Source organism: Pogoniulus pusillus, chromosome 29, assembly GCF_015220805.1.
Source record: "Pogoniulus pusillus isolate bPogPus1 chromosome 29, bPogPus1.pri, whole genome shotgun sequence".
Taxonomy (NCBI): Eukaryota; Metazoa; Chordata; class Aves; order Piciformes; family Lybiidae; genus Pogoniulus; species Pogoniulus pusillus.
This window is the reverse complement of record NC_087292.1, coordinates 16,908,243-16,936,195: the sequence shown is the minus strand read 5'-3', so window position 1 is coordinate 16,936,195 and position 27,953 is coordinate 16,908,243. Positions and strand designations below refer to the sequence as shown.

Sequence of the window (27,953 nt, the reverse complement as noted above, 5' to 3'; positions counted from 1 at the left end):
GTGGTGTGAGATCCTCAGCATGGTGTGGGATCCTTGGCATGGTGTGGGCATCCTCAGCGTGGTGTAGGCATCCTTGGCATGGTGCAGGATCTCTGGCACAGTGTGGGATCCTCATCACAGTGCAGACATGTCCTGGCCTTCATCCCACTCTCTGGATGGGGAAGTGAGAGTGGCAGGAGGCTGGACCCCACGACAGGGCCAGGCTCCTGCCCAGAGTGGTGCCAGTGCCAACCCTGCCCTCCAGAGTCTGATGGGAAACTATTGCTAAGAAAGGTCACTGTGGCAGAATGGGAAGCTCCATCCCCCGGAGGAGCAGCTGGCGGTGGCAGGGAGCATGGCATCATGTGCAGGCTGTGATCAGCCAGGGCACCAAAATCCCACGGGTGTCTCAGAGGTGCTGCTGCCCTGCTGCTGGTGGGCAGGACCATGTCCAGGAAGGTGCCAGGGATGTCCCAAGGCCACTTTTGTCCTGATGCTGGAGGGAAGGATTCCATATGGGAAGGTGCCAGAGAGGCAAGTGAGTGTCCCAAGAGCATGCTGCCCTGGCACGGATGGGCAGGACCCTGCCCAGGAGGCTTCTGATGGGCGGATGAAGTGTCCCAAGGCTGTGCTGCCCTGGCACTGGTGGGCAGGACCCTGCCCAGGAGGGTTCTGATGGGCAGATGAAGTGTCCCAAGGCCACGTTGTGCCGGTGGGTGAGGAGCACCCCAAAGCCACCTCTCTCCAGTGCTTCTGGGCACCCTGTCCATGCCAGAAGGATCCAGGCAGGTGACAAAGGCGTCCAAAGGCTGGCAGGTGGGCACAGAGGGAGCCTCACTGGGTGGCACCGGTGTCGGGGTGCAGTGAGCCCCACTTCTGCCTCCGGTGTGGTGGTCCCCGGGGCACGGGGAGCGGGGCTAGGAGCCCGGCCCCTCGGGGGGCTGTGCCGGGGGGCTGAGCTGGCTCTCCAGCAGCGCCCGCGTCCCCTCGGCCGACACCCGCCGCAGCCGCAGCCGCACCGAGCCGTAGGTACCCCCGGTACGGCGGGCAGCCCGGGCGCGGCGGCGGGCGGCGGCGGCGGCAAGGAGCAGGGCGGCGAGCAGCAGCCCACCGAGGGCCAGCAACGCCAGCCCCGCTACCGTGCAGCGGTCGAGGCGGGCGCGGAGCCGAGCCGCCCGTTCCTCCAGCCGCTCCATCTGCCGCGCCGGTACCGTCGGGTCGGGCCGGGCCGCCCGGGGCACGGCCCCCGCCAGCACAACCAGTGCCGCCCCGCTCAGCGCGCAGCCCAGGGCCAGCGCCAACCCCGGGCCCGCAGCGGGACCCCCGGAGATGGCACCGACCGGACCCGCCTCCGCCGCCGCCGCCTCGCCCGGGCTCCGCAGCTCTGCCGCCCGCGGGGAAGCCATGGAACCGCCGCCGACCTGCGCAGCCAGAGGTGAGTGATGGACCCGCACCGGGATGCTCTCCCTCCCCAGGACCGGCCCTGCTCTCAGGGATGCTCCCCCTTTGCCCGTGCCGATCCCCCGCACCGGGATGCTCCCCCTCACCGGTACCGACCCCCTCACCGGGATGCTCCCGAACCTGAGTCCCCAAACTGGGATGTTGCTCCTCCCCAAAGCAGTGCCCCCGGACCAGGCTGCCCCCCGGGCTGCCCCGGGCTGCTCCCGTTTCCTCCACTCCTCCCTCCTCGATCCGGATCCGTACCCACCCGAGTCTCCCCCTCCCCAAGCAGTGCTCCTCCCGCACGCCTCCCTGACCCAAGCTGACCCCCCCTCCCCGAGGACCCGTGTCCGTGTGACCCCGCCGGGCTGTCCCCTCCGGTGCCCCGGAGCGCACCCAACCTCCCCGCTTCCCGCCCCGGGATGGGGTCCCGCTCCTGTTTCTCCGCTCCCGCCTCGCTCTGCCTGCAACGATCTGCTCTCCCTACGCCTTCGTCTCCCTCCTACCCCGAGCTTCCTACCCGCGCCGCGTCCCCCGTTCCCCGGGCCGGTGCCGGTGCCGGTGCCGGTGCCGGTGCCGGTGCAGCCGCGGCGGCGGGCGGGGCGGGCGGTGGGTGCCCCTTGCTGCTGGCCCCGCCGGTGCACGCACACACACGTACACACCGGGGGGGGCACACACATGCACACACGCCCGGTTGCACACCGGCACCGGCTGAGCACTCCCTCCTCCGCCGTAGAGACCCCTCCGTGCACCCCCCCTCCTGAAACAGGGACCCCAAACACAGACCTCTCCGTGCACCCCAGAAGGGACCTCTCCGTGCACCCCCAGCCTGACAAGGGGGTTCCTCGGGGCACCACCCCCGGCTCGGGGGCACCTCTCTGTGCACCTCCAAGAGGGACCTCTGTGTGCATCCCCCTGTCTGCAACAGAGACCCCCAACAGGGACACCTCTGTGTGCCCTGGGCCTTCTGTGTCTTGCACCCAGGGTCCTCCTGTGCCCTGCACCCAGGGTCCTCCTATGCCCTGCACCCTAGACCCTTCATGCCCTTCATCCTGTACCCTCCATGCCCTGCACCCTGGACTCCCCCTTACTTTGTACTCTCCATGCCCTGCACCCTGGACCCTTCATGCCCTTCACCCTATACCCTCCATGCCCTGCACCCTGGACTCCTCCATACTCTGCACCCTCCATGCCCTGCACCCTATCCCCCTGGCACAACAATTCCTGCTATGCTCCATGCCACCCACCCATAGTGCCAGGACTTCTCCTGCATGGGGACAGCAGATGGGAGTCTCCTGCCACCTGTTCCCTGCCACAGGAGAGGGCTGAACTCGATGCCCTTCAAGGTCTTTGGCAAGCTAAATAATTCCCTGGATTTGTGAAATGCAGACAAAACTGAACAGGGGGGTTCAGGGCACACAAATAAAAGGGTTTATTTGTGTCTTCTGAGGGTGCCAGGCTGAGGGCTGGGCAGGCTCAGCACCCATCTGGTGGCTGAGCCTCTCTGGCATGGTCTCAGCGGGACCAGCTTGGCTTCTGCTCAGTGACAGGTGACATTATCCTTCCTTGGGCACCTCTCTCATTGAATCAAAGCTTCTGTTAAAGGGAACCTCTGGATAATTCACCTCTGGAAAAATCGATTTCAGGATAATCTACCTCTGGATAATTCACCTCTGGTAAATCCATCTCAGGATAATTCACCTCTGGTAAATCCATCTCAGGATAATCTACCTCTGGATAAGTCACCTCTGATAAAATCACCTCAGGATAATTCACCTCTGGTAAATCCATCTCAGGATAATTCACCTCTGGTAAAATCACCTCAGGATAATTCACCTCTGGTAAATCCATCTCAGGATAATTCACCTCTGCTAAATCCATCTCAGGATAATTCACCTCTGGATATATCTCATTTTTTAACCTATATTCTCCCATTTTGATCCTTTCCCCCCCCCCCCCCCCCCCCACCTCCCCCTGGTGCCCTGGGAACATTTTCTGCCTGCTTGAATTCTTCATTCAGCAAACTGAGTTTGCAGGTTCCCCACCACGACCTTGTTCCCATCACAGCTGATGCCAACTGGTACCTTCATGGATACCCAAAAAGGTCCCACGGGGGCTGTGCCCTCCCAGCCGTGGCAAGGGCAGAGGTAGAAATGATTTTATGATCTGGTTTTAGGTTTGTGGTGGAGGTTTTGTGTCTGCCAGGACACACAACACCCCACACCCCAACTCACTGCTCCAGCAGCAGAGGCTTCCCAGCGCAGCATCCCTGGGGATGCATCCAGAACTGGGCTGAGAGAGAGAGAGAGAGAAAGAAGCAGGGTTAAAAATAAATGTGAGTGCATCCTGCCACGTTCGCCGCATCCAGAGAGGCTGGAGGACCAACCCACTCGGCGGGGAGGCAGGCGATGCTTGGAGACAAGTAGGTCACGGGACACAGGTTGTCCCGAATCAGCGGGAAGAGATGGATCTGGAGCAGGCAGGCGCATCCCTGCAGACAGACGGGCAAGGGAGGAGGGGAATGTGCCAGCGCTGAGTCCCTGCTGCCTCCAGCGCGGCTGAATTCCCTGGGAAAAGCAGGAATGGTGCTGCCTGCTCCTCAGCAGAGCCGTGGCTGTGCCCTCTGGTTTGGAATACTCAAACCCACTGGCTGGTGATGTGCCCGGGAGTGCCCAGGGTGCTGATGCCAGGCTGGAGGTTTTGGGGGGTAGAAGCAGAGCCACTCAGGCAGATGTATCCCACAAAATCCCTCTGTCCCCTCAAGGTCCCACTAAATCCTCTCCCCCCTTCCATGCCTGGTTGGGTGCACTCAGCCCCTCGAGGTGTCACTAAATCCCCCCATCCTCTCAGGGCTGGGTGCCCCCCTCCCCCTCAGGGTCTCACCAAATGCCTCTGTCCCCTCAGCACCTATCTGGGTCCCACATCCCTTCCGACCCCACTAAACCTTCTTTGTGCCCTCAGTGCCCAGCTGTGCCACCCTGTTCCCTCAAATCCTTCCCTTTGGACACAGACAAGGTGGAGGTTGCCAGTGGTGGGTCTGTGCCATGGGGTCAGGATGTCCTGAAATCCAGGGGGGCTGCTCCTGTGCCCCAGCCCTACAGGGATGCTCAAGAGGACACTGCAGTGGATGAGATGGAGGGACACATCCTGCACCCATCCCTGCTTTTGCTGGGTGGGAGCAGGGAGATGATGTCTGTAGGGTTAGAGGGCATGGGGTGGGCAGCCCAGAAGCCTTCTCCAGCTCAGTCCCAGGCAGGCTGAGCGTGGGTCTGAGGACTGGCAGAGCCTGCTCTGTCCCTGGATGCTGGCACTGAAAGAAGAGGAGGAGAGATGGAGGCAGACAAGATTTATGCTGCCAGCACAGGAGCAAAGAGAGGAGGGAGGCAGCCAAGGTCAGAGACAGTGCTGCCAAAATCCACAATGAGTCTGCAGGAGAGCTGGAGAGGAGAGCCTGAGGGCTTGGGAAGACATGGGAGGAAGAGGAGGGAGACAGAGCAGGGCAAGGCACTGGGGGACAGGGCTGCTGGGCACAGGACATGCCACTGCTGGGCCAAAATGATTAAATGGGGATGAGAGGGACAGCAAACAGGAGGCTGCAGCCAGCTTTGGAGACATCAGGAGCAGGAATGGGAGGGAGTTAGGACAGCTGTAGACATGTCTCTGCCCTCCCCTCCTACTCCCCCACTGCAATCCCATGCAGCACAGCCCAGATTTGGGGTGTGCCAGGCTGCTGGGGGTGCCCAGTGCCCGCTGGCAGTGCTGACCTGGATCCAGCCCCACCACAGCAGTGCTTTCAGTTCTGTCTCTTCCATATTCACAGCATCCCACAGCAGCTGGCAAGGCTCAAGGTGACTTGGAGGGCAGGGAGAAAAAGCAGCCAGGCAGTTGGGGAGCTGGCAGCTGGCTTCACACCACTGGAGAGGTCCTGCTTGCCAGGGCCAGAGGCTCCTGGTACATCGTGGCCTCCCCTCCTGGCACACAAAGGTGGCACCCTGGTACCCTCCATACACACAAGGATGCCTGTGGGGCTTCTGATCCTGCCAAGTGGCACCCTGGTGCCCTCCATACACACAAGGATGCCTGTGGGGCTTCTGACCCTGCCAAGTACCCCTGGGAGCTGGTGCCACCAGTGAGCCATGCAGGGCTGGCTGGAAGTCAGCCTTGGCACTGGGCAGAGCTGGAGCCGGCACTGGCATGGGTCATTTCCCTCTTGCAGGGTACTGTGTGCCCAGGCAGGCTCTGTGCCCTTGCAGGGGCAGTGTTTGCCTGCTCCGGGGCTCTCAGGGTGCTCCTCACGGTGCTCATTCGGGACCCCAGATCCACAGATTGCACTGGGTGGGAAGGGACCCCCGAGGCTCACCTTGTCCCACTCCCCTGCAGTCAGCAGGGACATCTCCAGCTCCATCAGGCTGCTTAGGGCCACAGCAAGTCTGACCTTGACCGATGCCTCACTCCAAGGGTGTTTCCTAGCAGAACCTCCCTCTCCTTCCCCAGGGTACCCCGGAGGCAGGCACAGAGCCCTGCCTGCCACCAAGACCAGCTGCAGAGCCATGCCGGGAGGAGGCTCAACATTTCCTACAGCTAATTGAGATCTGATTGCCTGCAGCTAACACCAGGTCGCAGGGAGACGGAGGACACCACAGGCGCCTTGTGGTACAGCAACGAGCTCGGCTCGGGAGCGCCAGGACACTCGCTGCTCTCTGCCTGGATGCCAAACAAAGCCTGGGCAGGGCTCGGGAACTCGTTTATTCCCCCTCACAGCTGAGGTGCCAGCCTGCAAACAGCTGCCTTTGCTCCTCGGGTGGCTGACACAGGTGGAGAGCTGCAGCCCTTTGCTCTCTCTTCCACCCTTGCAATGCCATCGGATCTCAGCTCTTTAGTTTTCTTTCCTTCCTTTTCATCCCTTTCTGCACAGTTCCTGCAGCAAGACAGGTTGATCAAACGTGTCTGCAGCCAGGCAGGACCTGCTCCCCTGCACAGAAAGGGGAGGATGAAGTTCTTCAGCAGGAGGCTGGTGAGAGCCTGGCAGGGGTTGCCCAGGGAGGTGATGGAAGCTTCATGGCTGGAGGTGTTTAAGGCCAGGCTGGATGAGGCTGTGGACAACCTGACCTAGTGTGAGGTGTCCCTGAGCATGGCAGGGGGGTTGGAACTGGCTGCTCCTTGTGGTCCCTTCTAACTCTGACTGATTCTGTGACCCTGTGATTCTATGGTTCTGTGACTCTGTGGTTCTGTGATTCTCTGGTTCTGTGATTCTCTGAAGGAGATGAGATGATGCCACCCAAGAGGGCTTTGGAAATGTCAGAGGTGAAAGAATCATAGAATAACAGAATGGGTTGGGTTGGAAGAGACTTTTAAGATCCTGGAGCCCAAGCCTTACCCCAGCACTGCCAGGGCACCACCAACCCATGGCCCTCAGCACCACAGCTCCATGGCTTTGAAACCTCTGCAAGGATGAGGACTCCACCACTGCTCTGGGCAGCCTGGGCCAGGCTCTGACAACCCTGAGCAGATCAGGGCCCAGCACGGGCACGGGGAGGGCTGGAGGATGCACCCCTCCGGGAGGGCAGCCCCAGGGGCTGGCAGGGAAAATGGGTGAGAGGAGCACTCTGCTCCTTTGCAGGCCTGGGATGCAGCCAGAGCAGGAGCTGGGCAGGCATCACACCAGCGTTAGCAGCCTCCTCCTGCACCAAACACCCACAAGCAAGCAGGAGGCTGCTGTGCTGCTTGGCAGGGCAGGCAGTGCTGCCAGGCTCCTGGCACTGCTGCCAGGCTCTGCTTGCTTTTGTGGCACAGAAACACAGAAGCATTTTGGTGGAAAGCAGCCCTGAAGATCAGAGTCCAAGCACTGCCAGGGCACCACCAAGCCATGGCCCTCAGCACCACAGCTTTGACACCCCTCCAGGCATGGGCACTGCACCACTGCCCTGGGCAGCCTGGGCCAGACACTGACAACCCTTTTGGGGGAAGCAATTGCTCCTCATGGCCAACCTGAACCTCCCCTAGGATAGCTTGAGGTAATTTCTTATCCTGTTGCTTGTTCCTTGGCAGAAGAGCCCAACCCCAGTTGGCTCCAGCCTCCTCTCAGGGAGCTGTAGAGAGCAATGAGCTCTGCCCTCAGTCTCCTCTTCTCCAGGCTGCACACCCCCAGCTCCCCCAGCTGCTCCTCAGGGTTCGTGCAGCAGGGAGGTGTGGGGTTTAAGGTTACCATGAGGCTGGTTTAGTCCAGGTCACTGTTTCTGAGCCAAAAGCTGACTGCATCATCCAGCAGCACTCACAAATTCACCACCAAGGACACCCTGGTTAGAAGTTCCTTACTTCATCACTCCAGGACCTTGCTGAAAAGAACATTCTGGCCCTGAACACACAAACTCCACTGCCTCCAGAGTTTAGATTCCTTTATTTAACACCTTCCCCAGCTTTCTTGCTCGTCTCTGGACCTGCTCCAGCCCCTCAATGTCCTTCTTGGAGTGAGGGATCCCAAACTGGACCCAGTGCTGAGCACAGGGGGACAATATCTGCCCTGGTCCTGCTGGTCACACTGTTGCTGATCCAAGACAGGATGCTGGTGGCCTTTTTGGCCACCTGGGCACATGCTGGCTACAGATGCTTCTTGTAAGGGGTAGGGAGAAGGAGAAGAAGGACAAGAGAGAGAAGAAGAAAAAGGGCAAGGAGGGGAAGAAGGAGGGGGGGAGAAAGAAGAAGAAAGAAGAAAAGAAGAAAAGAAGAAGAAGAAGAAGAAGAAGAAGAAGAAGAAGAAGAAGAAGAAGAAGAAGAAGAAGAAGAAGAAGAAGAAGAAGAAGAAGAAGAAGAAGAAGAAGAAGAAGAAGAAGAAGAAGAAGAAGAAGAAGAAGAAGAAGAAGAAGAAGAAGAAGAAGAAGAAGAAGAAGGAAAAGAAAAAAAAACAGAATGAGGCAAAGGAGATGAAGAAGAAGTGAGATGGAGATGGAGGAGATTCAAGTGGAGATCATGAAGAAGATAGAGAAGGACAAGGAGATATAAAAAGAGATTGGGATGATGAAGGAGGTGGAAAAGGAGAAGGAGATGGAGGAGAAGAAGGAGATGGAAGAGAGGAGGGAGATGGAGAGGAAGAAGGAGATGAAGAAGAAGGAGATGAAGAAGAAGAAGAAGGAAGTGATGGAGATGGAGGAGATTCAGATGGAGATTGTGAAGGAGATAGAGGACAAGGAGATGAAAAAGGAGATTGGGATGGTGAAGGAGGTGGAAAAAGAGAAGGAGATGGAGGAGAAGGAGATGGAAGAGAGGAGGAAGATGGAGAAGAAGGAGATGTAGGGGAAGAAGGAGCTGGAGGGAAGAAGCTGCAGAAGAAGGAGAAGGCAAAAGGAGGAAGGGAAGGGGAAGGGGAAGGGGAAGGGGAAGGGGAAGGGGAAGGGGAAGGGGAAGGGGAAGGGGAAGGGGAAGGGGAAGGGGAAAGGGAAGGGGAAGGGGAAGGGCGGTCAGATGCTCTCCAGGCGGCCGAAGCGCGGCGAGCAGCGTGGCGCTCCCGGGGCCCTGCTGACGCTGCGGGGGTGTGCGCAGGTCCCCGCAGCCCCGGCGAGGAGCGGAGCGGGGCTGAGCTACCCCGGCCCGGCGGCTGGCTGCGGGCCCTGCGAAGCCACCGAGCGGCTCCTGCCGCCGCTCTCGGGGTCCCTCCCGCCCCGGGCTCAGCTGCGCCTCGCCCGCGCCGGGCCCGGGCCCGCGAGCCGCCGCCGCCGCGCGCCTGTGGCGGGAAGGCTCCAGGGAGCCGCCAGGGTCCCGCCGCCGCCGCCCCGCTCCGCGCCTCACTGCGCCGCTCAGCCCCTCTCGGCCCCGCTCAGCCTCCCGCTGCGCCCTCGGTGCTGGCTCCCTCCTGGCTCCCTCCATCCCATCCCGGTCCCACCCAACCCTCCCAACGCTTTGCCTCAGCATCCGACTGGACCCCCCCGTCCCCCCTCCCCTCAGAGCCCGCAGGGGCTGCCCTGGTCCCCTCGGGCCCCGGCAGATCCCCGCTGTGGCTCCGCCACCCCCCTGGGTCCCACTGGATCCTCCCTGTGCCCTCAGCACCTGCCTGGGTCCCTCCTTGCCCTGGGCTCCCGCTAAGTCCTCTCCCCTCTCAGTGCCCGGCGGGACCACCTCATTCCCTCAGGCCCCACCGACCCCCCCCTGCCCTGTCCCCTCAGCGTCCTGCCAAACCCTCCTGTCCTTCCAGGGTCCCACTCAATCCTCTCACCTCTAGTGCCTGGTTGGGTCCCTCCAGCCCCTCAGATCCCTCTAAATCCCCTCCGATCCCCTCAGGACCTGGCTGGATCCCCTCATGCCCTACTAAATCTGCCTGCCCCATTCCCTCAGGGTCCTGCCGCGCCGCCTCGGTGCCCGACTGGCTTCCCCCGTCCCCTCACAGCTCTCTAAGCCCTCCTTGTCCCCTCGGCATCCAGCTGGGGCCCCTCTCCCCCTCAGGTCCTGAGGGACCCTCTTGTTCCTTCAGGGCTTGGTTGTGTCCCCTCCCTTCTCTCAGGCTCCACTGCCTCTGCCCTGTGCCATCCCCTCGGGGTCCTACTGAGTTCCTTCAGTGCCTGCTTGGGTCTCTCCAACCCCTCTGATCCTTCCAAGTCCCCCATCCCCTCAGCACCCAACTGGGTGCCCTTATCCCCTCAGGGTCCCACTCAATCCCCCATCCCCTCAGTGCCTGGCTGGATAACCTCCCAGGCACCTCAGGGTCCCACTCAATCCCCCAGCACCCATCTGGGGCCCCCTATCCCCTCAAGGTCTCACTAAATCCCTCATCCCCTCAGGTCCTGATAAATCCTCTCATCCCTTCAAGGCTTGCTTGGGTCCCCTCCCTTCTCTCAGGCTCCACTACATCTGTCCTGTCCCATCCCCTCAAGGTCCCACTCAATCCCCCTCCCATCCTCCCAGTGCTTGGCTGGATAACCTCTCAGGCACCTCAGGGTCCCACTCAATCCCCCATCCCCTCAGAACCCCCTGCCCCTATCGCCTCAGGGTCCCACTCAATCCCCCATCCCCTCAGAACCCCCTGCCCCTATCGCCTCAAGGTCCCACTCAATCCCCCTCCCATCCCCCTAGTGCTTGGCTGGATAACCTCTCAGGCACCTCAAGGTCCCACTCAATCCCCCTCCCATCCCCCCAGTGCTTGGCTGGATAACCTCTCAGGCACCTCAAGGTCCCACTCAATCCCCCTCCCATCCCCCCAGTGCCTGGCTGGATAACCTCATCCCCTTGGGTCCTGCCAAATCCTCCCCATCTCCTCAGAGTCCCCTTAAACCCCTTTATCCCCTCAGCTCCCACCTGGGCCCTTCCATCCCCTCGGGATCCCACTAAATCCCCCTCGCTGCTGCTCCGTGCCCCAGGACCTTTCTCCTGGTGGAAGAGCAGCCCGAGAAGGTGGCAGTGGGGCTGGCCCCTGCCCCTCATCCCAGGCACCATGTTCTACATGCATCTGCTGGTCAACAAGCGTGGGCCCTTGGCCAAGATCTGGCTGGCTGCCCACTGGGAGAGGAAGCTCACCAAAGCCCATATATTCGAGTGCAATTTAGAGACCACCATTGAAAAGATGATCTCACCCAAGGTATGAAACAAGGAGGTGTCTTCTGGTGAGGCTTGCAGGTGTCTTCTGGTAAGGGTTGGGGGTGTCTTCTGGTAAGGGTTGGGGTGCCTTTTGCTAGGGGTTGGGAGTGTCTTATGGTAAGGGTTGGGGTGCCTTTTGGTAAGGGTTGGGAGTGTCTTATGGTAAGGGTTGGGGTGCCTTTTGGTAAGGGTTAGAGGTGGGTTTTGGTAAGGATTGGGAGTGTCTTCTGGTAATGATTGGAGATGTCTTTTGGTAAGGGTTGGAGGTGTCTTCTGGTAAGGTTTGGGGAAGTATTCAGTAAGGGTTGGGGGTGTCTTCTGGAAAAGGTTGGAGGTGTCTTCTGGTAAGGCTTGGGGTGCCTTTTGGTAAGGGTTGGAGGTGGTTTTTGGTAAGGATTGGGGGATGTCTTCTGGTAAGGGTTGGGAAGGTATTCAGTAAGGGTTGGGGGTGTCTTCTGGTAAGGCTTAGAGGTGTCATTGGTAAGGGTTGGAGGTGTCTTCTGAGAAGGGTTGGAGGTATCCATCTTCAGCAGGACTCCTTCTGTCAGGGAAGCTCTCTGAGCTGCCCAAATTCGTGGCTATTTCAGAAGCAGTGTGAGGTCAGCTCCTACTCAGACTTTAATTCAGGTCTCTGGTAAAGTCCACACCCCCCATCACATGGCACTTAGAATCATAGAACCAACCAGGCTGGAAGACACCTCCAAGATCATCCAGTCCAACCTATCACCCAGCCCTGTCCAATCACTTGTGGCACTAAGTTTACTTGCTAAGGTCTCTTCCAACCCAGAGAGGTGTCCCTGCCCATGGTGGGGAGGTTGGAGTAGATCATCTCTGAGGTTCCTTTCCAGCCTAAGCTGTTCATGTGATTCTGCCTTACTCCTGGAGATCAGTGGCAAACCTTCATGTACAGTGGGAGGATATGTTCATAGGATCATAGAATTGTCTGGGTTGGAAAAGATCTTTAGGATTATGGGGTCCAACCTTTACCCCAGCACTGCCAGGACACCACCAAGCCATGGCCCTCAGCACCACAGCTCCAGGGCTTTGAAACCCTTCCAGGAACAGGGAATCCACCACTGCTCTGGACAGCCTGGGCCAGGCCTGGACAACCCTCAAGGAGGAGAAATTGTTCCTCATGGCCAATCTAAACCTCCCCTGAGGCAACTGCAGACCATTTCTTCTTGTCCTGGTGCTTGTTCCTAGGGAGAAGAGCTCAACCCCCACCTAGCCCCAGCCTTCTTTCGGGGAGCTGTAGAGAGCAATATGGTCTCCACTCAGCCTCCTTTGCTCCAGGCTGCACATCCTCAGCTCCCTCAGCTGCTCTTCCCCAGCCCTGTTCTCCAGACCTTTTCCTAGCTTTGTTGATCTTCTTTGGACCTGCTCCAGCCCTTCAGTGTCCTCCTTGGAGTGAGGGCTCCAAACCTGAACCTAATATTGAAGATGTGGCCTCACTGGTGCCTAGTATGGGGCAGGGCAGTCTCTTCCTTACTCCCACTTTCAGTGGCTCCCTTCCCTGGCCCCCATTCTGAGCCCTTAGATAATTGAGCACAAGCAATGCTCAGGAGAGGCTCTGGATGGCTGAGGAGGTGCAGACAGGAGCAGCCAACTGCCCATGACTCAGTCCTTGGCTTTGCCATGTCAAGTGCATCCAAGAGAAGGGTGAGGACCATTTGCAGTGTCACTAATTGATGGCTCAGCAGCTCCAAGGCCTTCAGCTTGGGTGAGCAGGTTGGTTTCTTTTCTCTGGCAAAATACCTGCCTGGGGTTGTGGTGAAGCTGGGGACTCATGGTGACGTTTGGCAGCAAAAGCAACCTGAGGTTCCTAGCTCTGAAGATTCATTTCTGTTCACGGCCTTCTCTCAACAATAAACCCCTGCTGAATTTCACAGAGCTCTGGACTGGTTTGTGGTGCTGGAACCCTGCTCCTACTCTGTTGTGTTTTCATTTTGATGTGTTTTGTTGGTTTTGGTTTGCTTTTTTCCTCCCCAAACGTTAACTCCTGCTCACCTTTTGTTTAACTCACCAAAGTTCACAATAGCTCTGAGAACCTCTGGCCACTTGCTCCTGGGAGTGGTGAGGATTTACCACAGGAAAGCCAAGTACCTCTTGGCAGACTGTAGTGAAGCTCTGACTAAAATGAAGACAGCCTTTCGCCCAGGTATGTACCCACTGGCTCCTGCACCTCTCATTTGAACTATTCCTTTGGGATACTTCTGTTAAATCCACACTTTCAGGGAACTGACCATACCAGTGCTTACCACTGATGATCAGTTTGGCTCTAATTCATGCTGGTTCAGGTCTCTGACTCCTTTAAATGCTGCAATATCCTAAGTGGCCTTATGAGAAGAAGCTTGGATTCAGCCTCCATTGCTGGCTAATTAATTTTAATTGCTGATGACACCAACAGCATGTCCAACAGTGTGGCAGTGCCAGATCTGACTGTGTGTTTGAGCTCTAGCCATGCACACAGTCAGAGAGGAGCAGCCATGGTTGCATCCTCTCTCTTCCAGCAGGCTGGCTGCTTGTCCTGCTAAGGGGAGGCACTGTTGCCTAAAAAAAGGAGAGAAGCAGGACACCAGCCTCTGTTGCCAGCCCTTGGGAGCTTTGTGACCTGGGCTGTTGGCAGAACGGTGAATATCTGCTCTAGGATCTTCAAAGCTGGGAAATCAGAGAGGGAGGGGATTCTGCCTCTCTGCTCTGCTATGCTGAGACCCCCTTGCACTGCTGGGGCCAGCTCTGGAGTCCTCAGCACAGACAGGGACCTGTTGGAGCAGGACCAGAGGAGGCCACAGCAGTGCTGGCAGGGCTGGAAGGGCTCTGCTGTGAGGCCAGGCTGAAAGAGTTTGGCTTGGTCAGCCTGGAGAAGAGAAGGCTCCAGGGAGACCTTATGGTGGCCTTGTGCTCAAAGGGACCCATCAGAAAGCTGGGGACAGACTTTTGAGCAAGGCCTGTTGGGACAGGACAAGGGGGGGATGGTTTGAACTCGAAGAGAGAGATTCAGAGTGGAGAGAAGAGAGGAATGCTTGACACTGAGGCTGGGGAGAGCCTGGCCCAGGCTGCCCAGAGAGGTGGGAGCTGCCCCAGCCTTGGCACCACTGCAGCTCAGGTTGGTTGTGGTTGTGAGCAGCCTGCCCTGAGGACTGTAGAAGGGTTGGACTGGATGAACTAGAAAGGTCCTTTCTCACCCAAGCCAATCTGGGGTTCTATAAATCATTCTCAATTTATCAATTATCATTAGTAATTAATTAATACTTGTACACAAGTGGAGGTCTGTGGAAGACACCAGCAGTGCAGTGCCATAGTTTGCACACACCCTGCAGCAGCCCAGAGGACTGTGCAGCACAAGAACATGACACAGCTGCAGCAACAGAGACTTCAACTTGATATAAGGGGGGACAAAACTCTTGGTAAAAGAGATCAAAATCCAAAAGAGGGTACCCAGAGCTGCTCTGGAGTCTCCTCCATCAGCAGGGACAATCCAAATTGATCTGCCTCAGAAATGAACCCAGTTTGGAATGAAAAGCTGGAGGAGATGACCTTCAGAAGTCCCTTCTCACTCTAACTGCTCCAGGGTTCTCTGATTGTGTGCAGACTCACTCCATGCTTTGATGCTGGAGAGCAGCAGTAGGCAGAAGAGGAGCAGGCAATAATTCATCTGCAGTAGGGTGACAGGATCCAGGCTGGATGTCAGCTGGGAGAATCTTTCAGGGACTAAATGTGGCTGTTCACAACCCCCCTAGGTTGCTGCAGTATTTCAGGTCCTTCTGGAGCTTGTCTGTAGGAAAAAAAATAGCACTTCTAAAACCTATGGAAAAGAAAGGTTTGAATCCCACTTTGGCCTCATCTTTCCCCATCCTGTTATTTCAAGCAGCAGCCAAGCTTCCTGACAGCTTTATAGGCTTATTATACCTACCTGGGAGAATATGGCTTTATTTTATTGGTACTTACTTTATGTCATCTGCTTCTTTTAGGTCTTGTTGACCTTCCAGAAGAGAATTTTGAGGCTGCTTATCAATCTGTAACACTGCCAGAAGAGTTTCATGATTTTGAGGTCCCACTCCCTGCTCTGAAGTAAATCCTTCTCTGCTTTTTAGTCTTTATTTAGTGTTTGCAGAGCTGTTATCTGATCAGATGGAATTGCTTGGATTTGATACCTGAATTCTCCTGAATTCAGCTGTGCTAACAATCCTCTGAAGTTTGTGGGAGTCCTGATGGGCTACAAGCTGCCCATGAGCCAGCAGTGTGTCCTCAGGGCCAAGAAGGTCAGTGGTATCCTGGGGTGCATGAAGAGGATTGTGACCAGCAGGTCAAGGGAGGTTCTCTTCTATCCTGCCCTGCTGAGGCCATAGTTGGTGTACTGGGATCAGTTCTGGGCTCCTCAGTTCAGGAGAGGCAGGGAACTGCTGGGGAGATACCAGTGGGGGCTCTGAAGGTGCTGAGAAGCTTCTCTGTGAGGAGCAAAGGCTGAGACCCCTGGGGCTGAGAGCCTGCAGAAGAGCAGCGCCAGAGGGGAGCTGAGCAATGCTCAGCAAGAGCTGTGGGGGGCAAGAGGATGATGCCAGACTAATCTCAGTGGTGGCAAGGAGCAGTGGGCACAAACTGGAAGCCAGGAAGTTCCATGAGGAGAAACTTGCTTGGTGTGAGGGTGCAGAGCCCTGGAGCAGGCTGCCCAGAGAGGTTTTGGAGTCTCCTCCTCTGGAGAGCTTCCAAGCCCAGCTGGGCAGTGTACTGCTGGGCAAGCTGCTGTGGGTGCCCTGTTGGAGCAAGGAGGCTGGCCTGGATGATCTCCAGAGGTCTCTTCTAACACCACCACCCTGCTGGGATTTGGAAGTTGTGTGATTTCCAGGGTCAGCTTTGCAAGTTACAGGAATTGTACTTCTGTAGAGCTGCTGAAATCATTTAATCACCTGAGTCTTACAGCCAGAGACCATGAATTGAACTTAGCAGTCAGGCTTTTAAATCAGCTGAGTAAAGGCTGCAAACCACTGCCTGAGCTCAGGACAAGCTGTTTTTATTTCTAGTTTTAGTTCTTGTCTCTATTTCTTCTTTCTGCTTCTTCCCTCTGGGTTTTTTTCCCCCCCAGCTTTTCTGTTTCATTTTCTGTTTCTTCTTCTGTTTCTTTTTCTGTACCTTTTTGGTTTTATTTCTTTTTCTCATTTTTTTTTGGTTTCATTTTCTTTTTCTATTATTTTTTTAATGTTTCTATTTCTTATTCCTATTCTTTCCCTTCCTGTTTCTATTTCTGTTTACATTTCTATTTAAAACTATAGATCCTGCTGCACGACCCAGGCAGCCCTGAGTAGCTCTCTCACTCTTGTGCTGTTCCATTGTGTGACCATTTAATTTCTGCTCCAGTGCTCCTTGGGGCCAGCCTGTTTTATCAGCAGCACTCAGCTTGGCTCCTGATGAAAAGCCAGCCTATTTCTTTGCCTTTTCTGTCACAAATCAGCATTAGTGGAGAAAAAAAACTGATAAAAACAGGAGGCTGAGACCTGTTTCTGATGGCTCTGGTGGTCCCAAAGGTCCAGGATAAGGGGTTTCCACTGGGGTTTGGGGATATCAGCCCTGATAAACACACAGCTTCTGTTTCCCATACCCTTTTTTTTTTTGGTTGTTGGTTGTTTTTTAGCTTTTTAAAGGGAATTCAAACCAGTGAATTTAACCTCAAATGGCTCCAGCATGAGTAGCCTGGGGAAAGGTTTGTTCTCAGTCCACAGCAGTGAGGATCAGCCTGGGGACTTCCCAAGCTGTAGGAAACAGAAGCTCTTTTGGGGCTTTATGATAAGGGTTTGCTCAGAACCAAATTCTCCCTTTCCACACTCTCTTTCCTGTCCTTTTCCCCCCCATTCAGTGCCATCGATGTCGTTGACCATTTCACCTTGAACCAGAGCAGAGCTGAAGACATCACACTCACAGAGGAGCTGGAAAGCAGCACACTTCTCTGTGACAGGACCTTGGGTGAGAGAAGCTGAGACAGCAGAACTATTCCATAGGGAGAAGGGGGGTTTATGGAGAATTTGGTGCACTCTGGGTCCTTCCCACCTGTGTAGAAGCTACCATCAGAAGTGCATTTGGCCTCTCCTTGTCTCCTATGCTTAAGCTTTTGTTTAAATTTATCCTTAAATAATCGACTGTGCTATCAGGGACTGAAAATCAGACCCAGCACCTTCTGCTTTTTACTCAGTTAGCTGAAATTGTTTGTTATTTATTCCATTTGAGGACTGGGCTACCTTACACTCCTCCCATGTTAGCTGCACAGAGGAGAAATGGATAAATATGTCTTTGAAAACCTCCTGCAGCAGCAGAAATTCTGTGTCTCTTCAGATGAGGAGCCAGAAGCACTGAGGAAGAAGAGCTTCTTGGATTGCAGCATCCTAACCAGCAGCAACAGTCTGGTGGCTGCTCACTGCTCTCTGAGTGTGGATGGAGACAGGACTGTGCTGCAGGAGGACACCTTTGGCCTTCATCAGGATGGCTTTGGGGATGAGGAGGATGCTGCTGATATGATTGGTAGGGTTTGCCAGGGGTAAACAGAGTCAGTTTCTCTCCAAATATTGTTCTTGCAGGAGAACAAACAAAGCAAGCAGCCTGCAAGGGATTGTTTTCAAACAGAAGTTCTCTGGGGTTCCTTGGGCTCATTCATGAAGTTTTGCTGCTTGTCTCTAGATCTGTGACCACTTAGATGTTGTCAGGTCAAAGCTGTTTCAAAGGATGAAGAATCAGAGAATGCCAGAGAGGCCTGAGTAGGACTTTCAAAGGTCATCTAGGCCAGTCTGCAACTGGAACAGGTTGCTCACAGCCACAACCAACTTGAGCTGCAATGGTGCCAGGGCTGGGGCAGCTCCCACAGCTCTGAGTAATTTGGGCCAGGCTCTCCCCACCCTCAGGGGCAAACATTTCTTCCTTCTCTCTGCTCTGAATCACAGAACCACAGAATTAACCAGGTTGGAAAAGACCTCCAGGATCATTGAGTCCAACCTATCACCTAACCCACAGCACTAAGTGCCTCATCCAGCCTCCTTTTAAACACCTCCAGGGATGGTGACTCCAACACCTCCCTGGGCAGCCCATTCCAATGCCAATCACTCTTTCCAAAAAGAATTTCTTCCTAATGTCCAGCCTAAACCTGCCCTGGCACAGCCTGAGGCTGTGTCCTCTTGTTCTGTCCCTGGGTGCCTGGGAGAATCTCCCTCTTTGAGCTCAAACCATCCCTGCCTTGTCTTGTCCCAACAGGCCCTGCTTGAAAGTCTCTCCCCAACTTTCTGATGGGTCCCTTTGAGCACTGCAAGGCCACCAGAAGCCTTCTCCAGGCTGACCAAGGCTTGACTCTCAGCCTGGCCTCACAGAAGAGCCCTTCCAGCCCTGCCAGCATTGCTGTGGCCTCCTTTGGCCCTGCTCCAACAGGTCCCTGTCTGTGCTGAGGGCTCCAGCCCAGGTCGGGGGATCTCAGCAGAGTGCAGCAGAGGGGCAGAATCCCTTCCCTGGCCTTGCTGCTGGGGATCAGCCCAGGACAGGCTGGCTCTGGGCTAGCAGAGCTCAGTGCCCACTCAGGTCCAGCTTTTCATCCCCCAGCACACCCAAGTCTTTCTCCATAGGGTTCAAACCATCACTCCTTGTGCTGTCATAACATATCCAGTCCAACCCCCTTGCACTCAGCAGGGACATCCTCCCCTAGAGCAGCCTGCTCACAGCCTTCTCCAGCCTCACCCTGAGTAACTCCAGCCGTGGGGCCTCAACTCTCTCCCTGGGCAACCTCTTGCAGTGCTCCAGCAGCCTCCTGGTGTAGAACTTGTTCCTCACATCCAATCTCAAGCTGCTCTGCTCTCACTTCAAACCATGATCTATCTTCAAGGTCTTTTCCAACCCAAACCATTCTAGCAGTGTCTGCTCAAGCTGAGCTCTTCTTGTTGGCAGAGATTGAAGTTCCTTCAGCAAGTAACTTTGGACTGGTTTGGGCTATTTTGTGTGAGTGATTGAACTTTGTGTGTTTTGTGTTGAAGAACTCCTGCTGAGAGATGAGCAAAGTGACCTGGATAAGGACCTCCTGGATGTCAGGGAAGACTTTCCTTTGCCACAAGACCCCCCAGAGAACAGCAGGACCAGTGAGTTTGGACACCCACTTGCAGCAACTCCTCTGTTCTGGTGGCAATGTCCAGCACTGCTCACAGCCAGCTTGGTGCCACAGTTTGTGATTTTTTTCCCCTTTCTTTGTTTATTTTGCCTTTCCCTCCCTCCCCCCTCTCCCACTAATGCATTAGATAAAATTAGGAATCATTACATTTAACCTGGAGATTCCAGATTTGGTTTGCTCAGGACCATTTTTACCTGGCAGCTTCTTGGACACATTTTTGATCCACCCTGCATTTGGAAAAGGGAAAAGGAACTGGGCTCAGGGTCTGCTGTAACTTTGAACTTCACCTAGGCCTATTTCTGCCTCAGATTTCAGTGCCAAATGACTCTTGGGGTGTCACAGCACAGAAAGCTGCTGCTTGTCTTGCTTTGGTTTGAGACTGGTGGAAAAAAAATAATGTAGGAATTTTGGAGTTATTTTGATGTCTTAAACCTTTTGCCCCATTCATGCTCTGAAAGTTAAGAGTTCTGAAAGAGCCTGGAGGGAAGCTGTGGCACTGGGCTCCTCTGGTACTATCTGTTCCTTTTGTGCTGTCAGAACTCCATACTGGAATCACAGAATCATAGAATCAGTCAGGGTTGGAAGGGAGCACAAGGAGCAGGCAGTCCCAACCCCCCTGCCATGCCCAGGGACACCCTACCCTAGAGCAGGCTGCACACAGCCTCAGCCAGCCTGGCCTCAAACACCTCCAGCCATGGGGCCTCAACCACCTCCCTGGGCAACCCCTGCCAGGCTCTCACCACTCTCCTGCTCAACAACTTCCTCCTCACCTCCAGCCTCACTCTCCCCACCTCCAGCTTTGCTCCATTCCCCCCAGACCTGTCGCTCCCTGAGAGCCTAAAAAGTCCCTCCCCAGCTTTTCTGCAGCCCACTTCAGATCCTGGCAGGCCACAAGAAGGTTACCTCAGAGCCTTCTCTTCTCCAGCCTGCACAGCCCCAACTCCTTCAGCCTGTCCTCACAGCAGAGCTGCTGCAGCCCTCTGAGCATCATGGTTAAGCTGACTCTGAGATCCCAAGACAAAATCATTGTCTGGTTTTGATCTGTGTTGCCTGATATCATGCTGTGTCCCCAGAGGGAGATGTTATTCCAGCTGTTTGGTTTTTAATGGGATGTTTTCCCCTGGGTTTTCTCACAGTGGAGCCCAAGGGTGCAGGCAGCACTGTCAGTGATGGTCACCTGCTGAACGAGACGGTGCTGCTGCTGGGAGAGGAGGAAGGCTTTGTGCTGCAGCCAGTTGATGACACAGGTCAGAACATCACCAGGTCCTTGGTGAGCGTTCCACATTCAGTCCCCAGCATGGTGGGATTGGGAGAGACCTCTGGAGATCATCCACTCCAAGCCCCTGCACCCAGCAGGGACATCTGCAACTGGAGCAGGTTGCTTACAGCCACAACCAACCTGACCCACAGTGCTGCCAGGCATGGGGCAGCTCCCATCTCTCTGGGCAACCTGGGCCAGACTCTCCCCATCCTCAGTGATTAAAAGGCCCTTCCCACCCAAACCAGTATGGGATCCTATGAAGCCCTCCTGCTCCCATTTCAGCCCAGTAGACATCTGCTACAATTAACCCCACGTGAAGGTCCTGGCCCAGAGCACAGAGAGCTCTGTGTGGAAGCTCCTGGAGCAGTGGCCCATGCCCTTGCACTCTGGTTCCCAGGTGCATGTGGAGGTCAGCAGACTCCACTCCATTCACAGTGCTTTCACTTGTGGTTAAGTGATGTGTGAACAGCCCTTAGCAGCTTCATATTTTCCCATTCTTAGTAACTTTGCATTTTTCCATCCTTGCTCTATTTAGCTGTCAACCAGAGGAAGAAAAGCAAAAGGAAGAGGAAGCTGCTCGTGGATGTAGTCAAGGAGCTGAGCTGCAGCACTATCTACAACCAGCTGAATGACTGCACAGACATCCTCACTACGCTAGACCTGGCACCCCCCACCAAAAAGACCATGATGTGGAAGGAATGTGGGGGTGTGGACAAGCTGCTGAGCCAGCCTGGGCAGCCTGTGGTCCACCCCGAGCTGCAGATGGTAAAGATCAGCTCCCTGTGCAGGCTGTGGGAGGGATGCACAGCTTGGGTCTGCCTGGGGGATCGATCCTCAGGCTCAGTTTTAGGTAGGCACCCAGCAAAGCTCAAGTGTGCAGCAGCACTGACAGGATTGCTTTGGGACACCTGATGGTTATCACAGGATGATGGGGGTTGGAGGGGACCTCTGGAGATCATGGAGTCCAATCCCACCCTGTGCCAAGGCAGGGTCAGCTAGAGGTCACACAGGAACACCTCCAGGTGGGTTTGGAATGGCTCCAGAGATGGAGACTCCACCTCTCTGGGCAGCCTGTTCCAGGGCTCCAGCACCCTTCACTTACAGAAGTTCCTTCCCATATTCAGAAGTTCCCTCCCGTGGTCAACTTTGTGCCCCTTACCCCTTGTCCTGTCACTGTGCACCACTGAACAGAGCCTGGTCCCATCCTCCTGCCACCCACCCTTGAAGCATTGATCAGCATTGATAAGATTTCCCCTCAGGCTGCTCTTCTCCACACTAGACAGCCTCAGTTCTCTCAGCCTTTCCTCACAGAGAGGTTCCAGTCCCCTCAGCATCTCTCTAGCCCTTTGCTGTCCCCTCCCCCACAAATCCCTGTCCTTTTGGAACTGTGGAGTCCAGAACTGGGCACAATACTCCAGCTGTGGCCCCACCAGGGCAGAGTAGAGGATGAGGAGAACCTCCCTTGCCCAGCTGCCCACACTTAACTTGAGGGAGCCCAAGAGACCATTTGCAATAATTATTTTCAGCTGTTTGAAAAGTGCTTCAAGAGTCACAGTTTAAAGATGAGAAGAAATGAAATCCAGAGGGAGGAAGAAGTGGAAGGAGCTAGGAAGGAGCAGGGCATTACAGGTACTGTTGGGAAGCATTTTCTGTGTTATATAAAGTCTGAGAGCCACCTGCTTGGGGTTTGTGTGCAAGGCAAACACTCCAAAGAGGAAATGCTAGGGAAATTGGCTGTTAGCTTTTCATCTCTTGTTAACTTGTTCTGCTTTTGTGAGTACTTTGCTGCTCTTCTGTTCCCTTGCTGAGAAATCAAATCCAGGTCTTGCTGGAGTGAGTCCAGAGGTGGCCACAAAGATGAGACAAGGGCTGGAGCACAGGCTGAGGGAGCTGAGGGTGTTCAGCCTGCAGAGGTGAAGGCTCCAGGGGGACCTCATAGCTGCCTGCCAGTGCCTGAAGGGATCCTGCAGGAAGGCTGCAGAGAGACTTTTCATGAGGGTGTCTGGAGACAGCACAAGAGGGAATGGTTTGGAGCTGAGGGAGGTCAGGGTTAGACTGGGGTTGAGGAAGAATTTCTTCAGTGGAGACTCTGGAACAGGCTGCCAGGGAGGCTGTGGCTGCCTCCTCCCTGGGTGTTCAAGGCCAGGCTGGGTGAGGCCTTGAGCACCCTGGGCTGGTGGGAGGTGAACCTGTCCATGACAGGGGGTTGGGACTGGCTGAGCTTTAAGGTCCCTTCCAACCCAAACCATTCTGTGACTCTCTGAACGTGTCTCAGTGTTCCACCACCCTCAGAGATTTGAGATCCACCTCCCCAAGCTTTGCTGACTGGGCTGTGAGTTTGGGGTTGCTGTGCTGGTTTTAAGGATAGGGACCCACAGTAACTGCCTCTTTAATCTTGTCTGTTGATTAATCACAGAGATGCTGAGAGCAAAAGAGCCAAGTTCCCTGCAGGACCCAGCTCGTGACACTGAGAGGAGAACTGGGAACGATTTGGTGATGTTGATGGCACAGAGTGACAGAAATGAAGATGATGGTAACAGTGGAGAAAGCAGAGTGAGCATTTTAAGCCCCTCAGTGGAATTATTGCCTTCTCTTTCTGCCAGATTTCCTTTCAAATCATGGATTCATAGAATGGTGAATCACAGATTCCCTCCAGGGGGAGAAATTGTTCCTCATGTCCAACCTAAACCTCCCCTGGGGCAACTTGTCGCCATTTCCTCTTGTCCTGACATTTGTCCCTTGGGAGGAGAACCCAACCCCCACCTGGCTGCAGCCTCCTTTGAGGGAGGTGTAGAGAGCCACAAGGTTTTCCCTCTGTCTCTTTCAGGCTGCACACCCCCAGCTCCCTCAGCTGCTCCTCCCTAGCCCTGTTCTCCAGACCCTTCCCCAGCTTCCTTGCCCTCCTCTGGACCCAGCAGGAGCAGCAACTGTTAAACCATTCTGGAAATCCTTCATGCTGCTCGATGCTGTGAGCCAGAGCCCTGCCTGCTGATGGTCTGCTCTGTTCTGTTTCTGCAGCAGGAGGGAATGGTCTGCTCCGAGAGCTCCTCGCTGCTGCTCCCACCAGCAGGCCAAGCAGCTGAAGCACAGCAAGATGAGTCACCCAACGTATGTGTGCTCAGGGCTCTGGCTTGCTGCAGCAGAGAACTCTGCTCTCACTGCAGTGATGCCAGCCCACCTCCAGCAGGAGCTGCTCTTAGGCCACGACTCTTCTCCCTTTTATCACGAAATCCCAGGCTGCTTTGGGTGGGAAGTGACCTTTAAAAGTCATCCAGTCCAAGCCCCCTGCAGTCAGCAGAGACATAGAATCTTAGAGTCGGAATTCTTTGGGTTGGAAAAGGACTCCAAGCTCATCCAGCCCAGCCAGCAACCCCACACCACCACAGCCACTAAACCATGGCCCCAGGGGCCATGCCCACACAGCTCTTGAACACCTTGAGGGATGGGCACTCCATCACCTCCCTGGGCAGCCTGTGCCAATCCCTGACCACTCCTGCAGCAAAGAAATTTTCCTCATCTCCAACCTAAGCCTCCCCTGGCACAATTTCAGACCACTTGCACCACTCGACAGTAGGGAGAACAGGCCAACCCCCAGCTGGTTCCAACCTCCTTTGAGGGAGCTGTAGAGAGCAAGGAGGTCTCCCCTCAGCCTCCTCTTCTCCAAAATGATGCCATCCCACCTCCAGCAGGAGCTGCAGCTAGGCCAGAACTCTTCTCCCTTTTATCATGGGTTCCCAGACTGCTTTGGGTGGGAAGGGACCTTTGAAGATCATCCTGTCCAACCCCCCTGCTGCCATCTGCAGCTAGAGCAGGCTGCTCACAGCCCCAAACGACCTGACCTGCAATGATTCTGGGGTTGGGGCATCTCCCACCTCTCTAGGCAACCTGGGCCAGACTCTCATCATTTGTGTGTGGCTTTTGACACCTTCTGCTCTTTTTCTTCTCCAGGAGCTACTGAGGAATGGGAGAGAGAGTGAAGAAACAAGGTGGAGCAAAAGAACTCTTCAGCTACTGAAAACCTTACAGGTACCAGTGCTGGATGTTGTCATTGGGTTCCAAGCCCACCCAAGCTGGGTCATTTCAGCTGGCCCATGCCAGAACCCCTCCAGTCTGTACTATTTTGCTGCCTCACACACAGGGTTTTATGGGATGTTCATGTAGGAAGCCAGGATTGGGGGTGCCCACCACGGTGCCCTCTCCTACAGCTGCTGGGAGTCACTGGAGCTGTTAGGGCATCTTCTTCCATGGCTGCATTTGGTGTCCACTAAGGTCTTGCTCTTTCCTCTCCGTGGGTTCCTTCTGGAGTAGCTCTACTCACCTCAAATTGGCTCTCTTTGCATGTTGTCAGCTGAGCACTGCAGAGTGCCAGCCCTGGGCTCTGCTGGAGTTGCTTCTGAAATGAGGGCTTGGGAAAGGAGTGAAGGTTGTGGTAAAGGGAACCTCTAACACCTTTAAGAGCTTTCCACCCCTTGGTGCTTTCAAGCTGTTTGAACAGAGAACATGGCTTGAGAAGGGACACCATGATGGAGTTAGCTGAGAGTCACCACCATGGGGCATGGAGCCATATGGGGTGCCACAACCCTGGGGACACAGGCAAAGGCTGAGGGACACCTTGATGGAGTCAATGACTGAGGGTCAGCACAGTGGGACATGGCAAAGATTGAATGGAGACAAAGACTGGGGGCCACCACCCTGCTGGAGACATGGACTGAAGCTTGAGGAGGGCAAATTGAGACTGGAGATGAGGAAGGAATTCTTGACAGTGAGGATGGGGAGACACTGGCACAGGTAGCCCAGGGAGGTTGTGGAGCACAGAATCACCCAATGTGATCTTTGATCACATTGGGTGATTCTGTGCTTCACAACCTTCCTGGAGGTGTTCAGAACCAGGTTGGATAAGGCCTTGAGTGACCTGTTCTAGCGAGAGGTGTCCCTGCCCATGGCACAGAGGGATTGGAGCTGGCTGAGCTTTGAGCTCCCTTCAGACCATTCCACTCCATCTCAAAGGTCTTTTCCAACCTGCTTAATCCTGTGCTTCTGTGACCTCGAGGCTCACCTGATCCAAGCTTTCCTGGGGTGGGAGTGAGAGGGGAAAACTGCCCTGCCTGATGTTCTCCTTCCCTTCTGCAGCACCTGAGGAGATCTGGTGCCTCTTCCTTCAGCTTCCAGGAGCTCTGCTGGAGGAGCAGCCGCAAAGAAGCTGCAGCCAGGTTCTGCCTGCTGCTGGTCCTGAAGAAGCGCTCTGTCATCCAGCTGAGGCAGAGCTCCCCCTTTGCTGACATCACAGTCACCCCTGGCCCCTTGTTTGAAGCTCACTGAAGTCATGGCCAGATAAGTTGAGACCAAACCTCCTCCCTTTCTCCATTTTCCACCCCCCCCCCCCCCCCCCAAAACACTCCCTGCAACCTCTCTCAACCTCCAAGGACCAGTCTCATGCCTTGGTGTTGGTCACCAAGCTGTGCTCGCTGTGGTGAAGTTTGTGTTGCTGGTGAGAAGTTAATGGTTTTGTTCATCCTTGCTAAAATGTGGATTGTGAATTTTAATTTCATTTCTTTTTACACCCTGAGGGATTTTAAGGAAGTTCTTCAAAGAATTTAACCTTCAGAGGTAACATTTTTAACCTTTTGGAAGTGGAACTTGGAGCTTGGGGATTGTTGCTGATCAGCCAACCAAGAAAAGCCTCTGAAGTTCTTCTTCAACAACCCAAAGTTGTCCTCTACTTGAAATGATTCCTTTGAGGCAATGCTCAACTTTTGGCTATTTTCAAGGTCTACAGAGCTCCTTTTTAACCTCTGAAAGTGGAACTTGGACCTTGGAGATTGTTGCTGGTCAACCAACCAAGAAAAGCCTCTGAAGTTCTTCTTCAACAACCCAGAGTTGTCCTCTACTTGAAATGATTCCTTTGAGACAATGCTGCTCAACTCTGGCTATTTTCAAGGTCTACAGAGCTCCTTGTTCCAGCATTCCTGGGCTGTGTTATCCCTGCAAGTGCCACATCAGTCACCTTTTCCCTGGAAAATCAGCAGGTTTAGGTTTCATGGAGCGTGTTGAGAAGCTAAGACTTTGATTTCTGTTTCAAACCAGCTGCACCACCATCAGCTCTTTGTGGTTTCCCTTCTTCTTTGGGGCAAGTTTTAACCTTTCCTTGTCAGTTTGGACAGTTGATGTTCTGCAGGGGGGGTGGTTGCCTGTGGGTTGTGCTCCAGAGTGTCACCAAGCTCTGTGCCAACCTCTCCTTGGGTGGAGGCAATAAAGCTCACAGAAAGATGCTTTCTTGGCTTGCTGTGTTTCTTCTGAAGGAGCAGGACTGGCCACCAGCTCAGCTCAGAGGCAGGGGCTTGGGTGCATTGCTTCAGCTTGCCCAGGACAGCTGATGTTGCCCTCCTGGCTCACTCAGGCCTTTGCTCATAGAGTCCTAGCAGAGTGGGGCTGGAAGGGACCTCTGGAGATCAGCCAGGCCAAGCCCTCCTGCTGAAGCAGGGCACCCCCAGCAGCTTGCCCAGCAGCACAAGGGCCAGGGGGGTTGGAAGCTCTGCACACAAGGAGACTCCACAGCCTCTCTGGGCAGCCTGCTCCAGGGCTCTGCACCCTCACACCAAACAAGTTTCTCCCCAGGGAACCTGCTGGATTCCAGTTTGTGCCCATTGCCCCTTAGCCCTCAAATGCAGCCAAGATCCCCTTTTATATTCCCTCAAACTCAACCAAGATCCCCTTCCTTTTTGCCCCCAAACCCAGAGCTGCTGCCTGCCCTGGGCTGCTGCTGCCAGACGCAGCAAGTCCTTGGTGTTCCCTCCGAGGAGCCAGGGAATCCACGGGCAGGGAGGGAACAAAGGCAGGGTGGGGGTGGGAGGGAACAGAGGAAAAGCAGGCTGAATCCAGGCTGAAAATGGAATAAATGAGGCACCCATCCTGCAGGAAATCAGCCTGGAAAGGGCTATTTAGAGAGCAGGTTTGTCAGAGCCCCAAAATAACCACGGGGGAGCTGCCGCTGGAGCCTGTGAGGAGCAGAGAGCTTCGTGTTCCTGTGCGTGGTGTGGGATGGGGCTCGGGGCTGACTCTCATCAGCTCTGCTCAGCTGCTGAGCTCGGGGCAGAAGGACCTGGGAGTGCTGATGGACTCCAAGCTGTGCATGAGCCAGCAGTGTGCCCTGCCAAGAAGGCCAAGGGTGTCCTGGGGTAGATGAAGACTGTGGCCAACAGGGTGAGGGAGGTTCTCCTCTGTCCTGGTGAAGCCACTTCTGCACTTCTGGGATCAGCTCTGGGCTGCCCAGTTCCAGAGAGACAGGGAAGTGCTGGAGAGAGTCCAGCAGAGGCTGCAAAGCTGCCCAGGGGCCTGGAGCAGCTCTGTGAGGATCAAAGGCTGAGAGCCCTGGGGCTGAGAGCCTGCAGAAGAGCAGCCCCAGAGGGGAACTGAGCAATGCTCAGCAAGAGCTGAAGGAGCTGTGGGGGGCAAGAGGCTGGGGCCAGGCTCCTGTCAGTGGTGCCCAGGGACAGGCCAAGGGGCAGTGGGCACAAACTGGAAGCCAGGAGGTTGCCTGAGGAGGAACTTGTTTGGTGTGAGGGTGCAGAGCCCTGGAGCAGG

At 55.3% G+C, this 27,953-nt stretch overlaps 1 protein-coding gene across 3 annotated transcripts; it reads left to right on the top strand.

Annotated features, from left to right (window-relative positions):
* The first annotated feature begins 10,731 nt into the window (after window positions 1-10,731).
* RAD21L1 (RAD21 cohesin complex component like 1) lies at window positions 10,732-26,641 on the top strand. Of its 3 annotated transcripts, none has more exons than XM_064167803.1 (13): window positions 10,732-10,981; window positions 13,009-13,138; window positions 14,952-15,051; window positions 16,832-16,938; window positions 17,305-17,490; window positions 18,981-19,082; window positions 20,248-20,358; window positions 20,908-21,137; window positions 21,899-22,001; window positions 22,789-22,925; window positions 23,391-23,480; window positions 24,321-24,398; window positions 25,503-26,641. In XM_064167803.1, the coding sequence occupies exons 1-13, from the start codon at window positions 10,838-10,840 to the stop codon at window positions 25,689-25,691; spliced, it is 1,707 nt and encodes a 568-aa protein (XP_064023873.1). In that variant the 5' UTR covers window positions 10,732-10,837; the 3' UTR covers window positions 25,692-26,641. The 3 variants fall into 3 exon arrangements, 2 of the variants coding, with proteins under 2 accessions (XP_064023873.1, XP_064023872.1); XR_010307681.1 differs by lacking the exon at window positions 10,732-10,981 and having other exon boundaries at window positions 13,023-13,138; window positions 25,503-26,140; window positions 26,311-26,641; XM_064167802.1 differs by lacking the exon at window positions 10,732-10,981 and having other exon boundaries at window positions 13,023-13,138; window positions 23,394-23,480.
* Window positions 26,642-27,953: the final 1,312 nt, after the last annotated feature.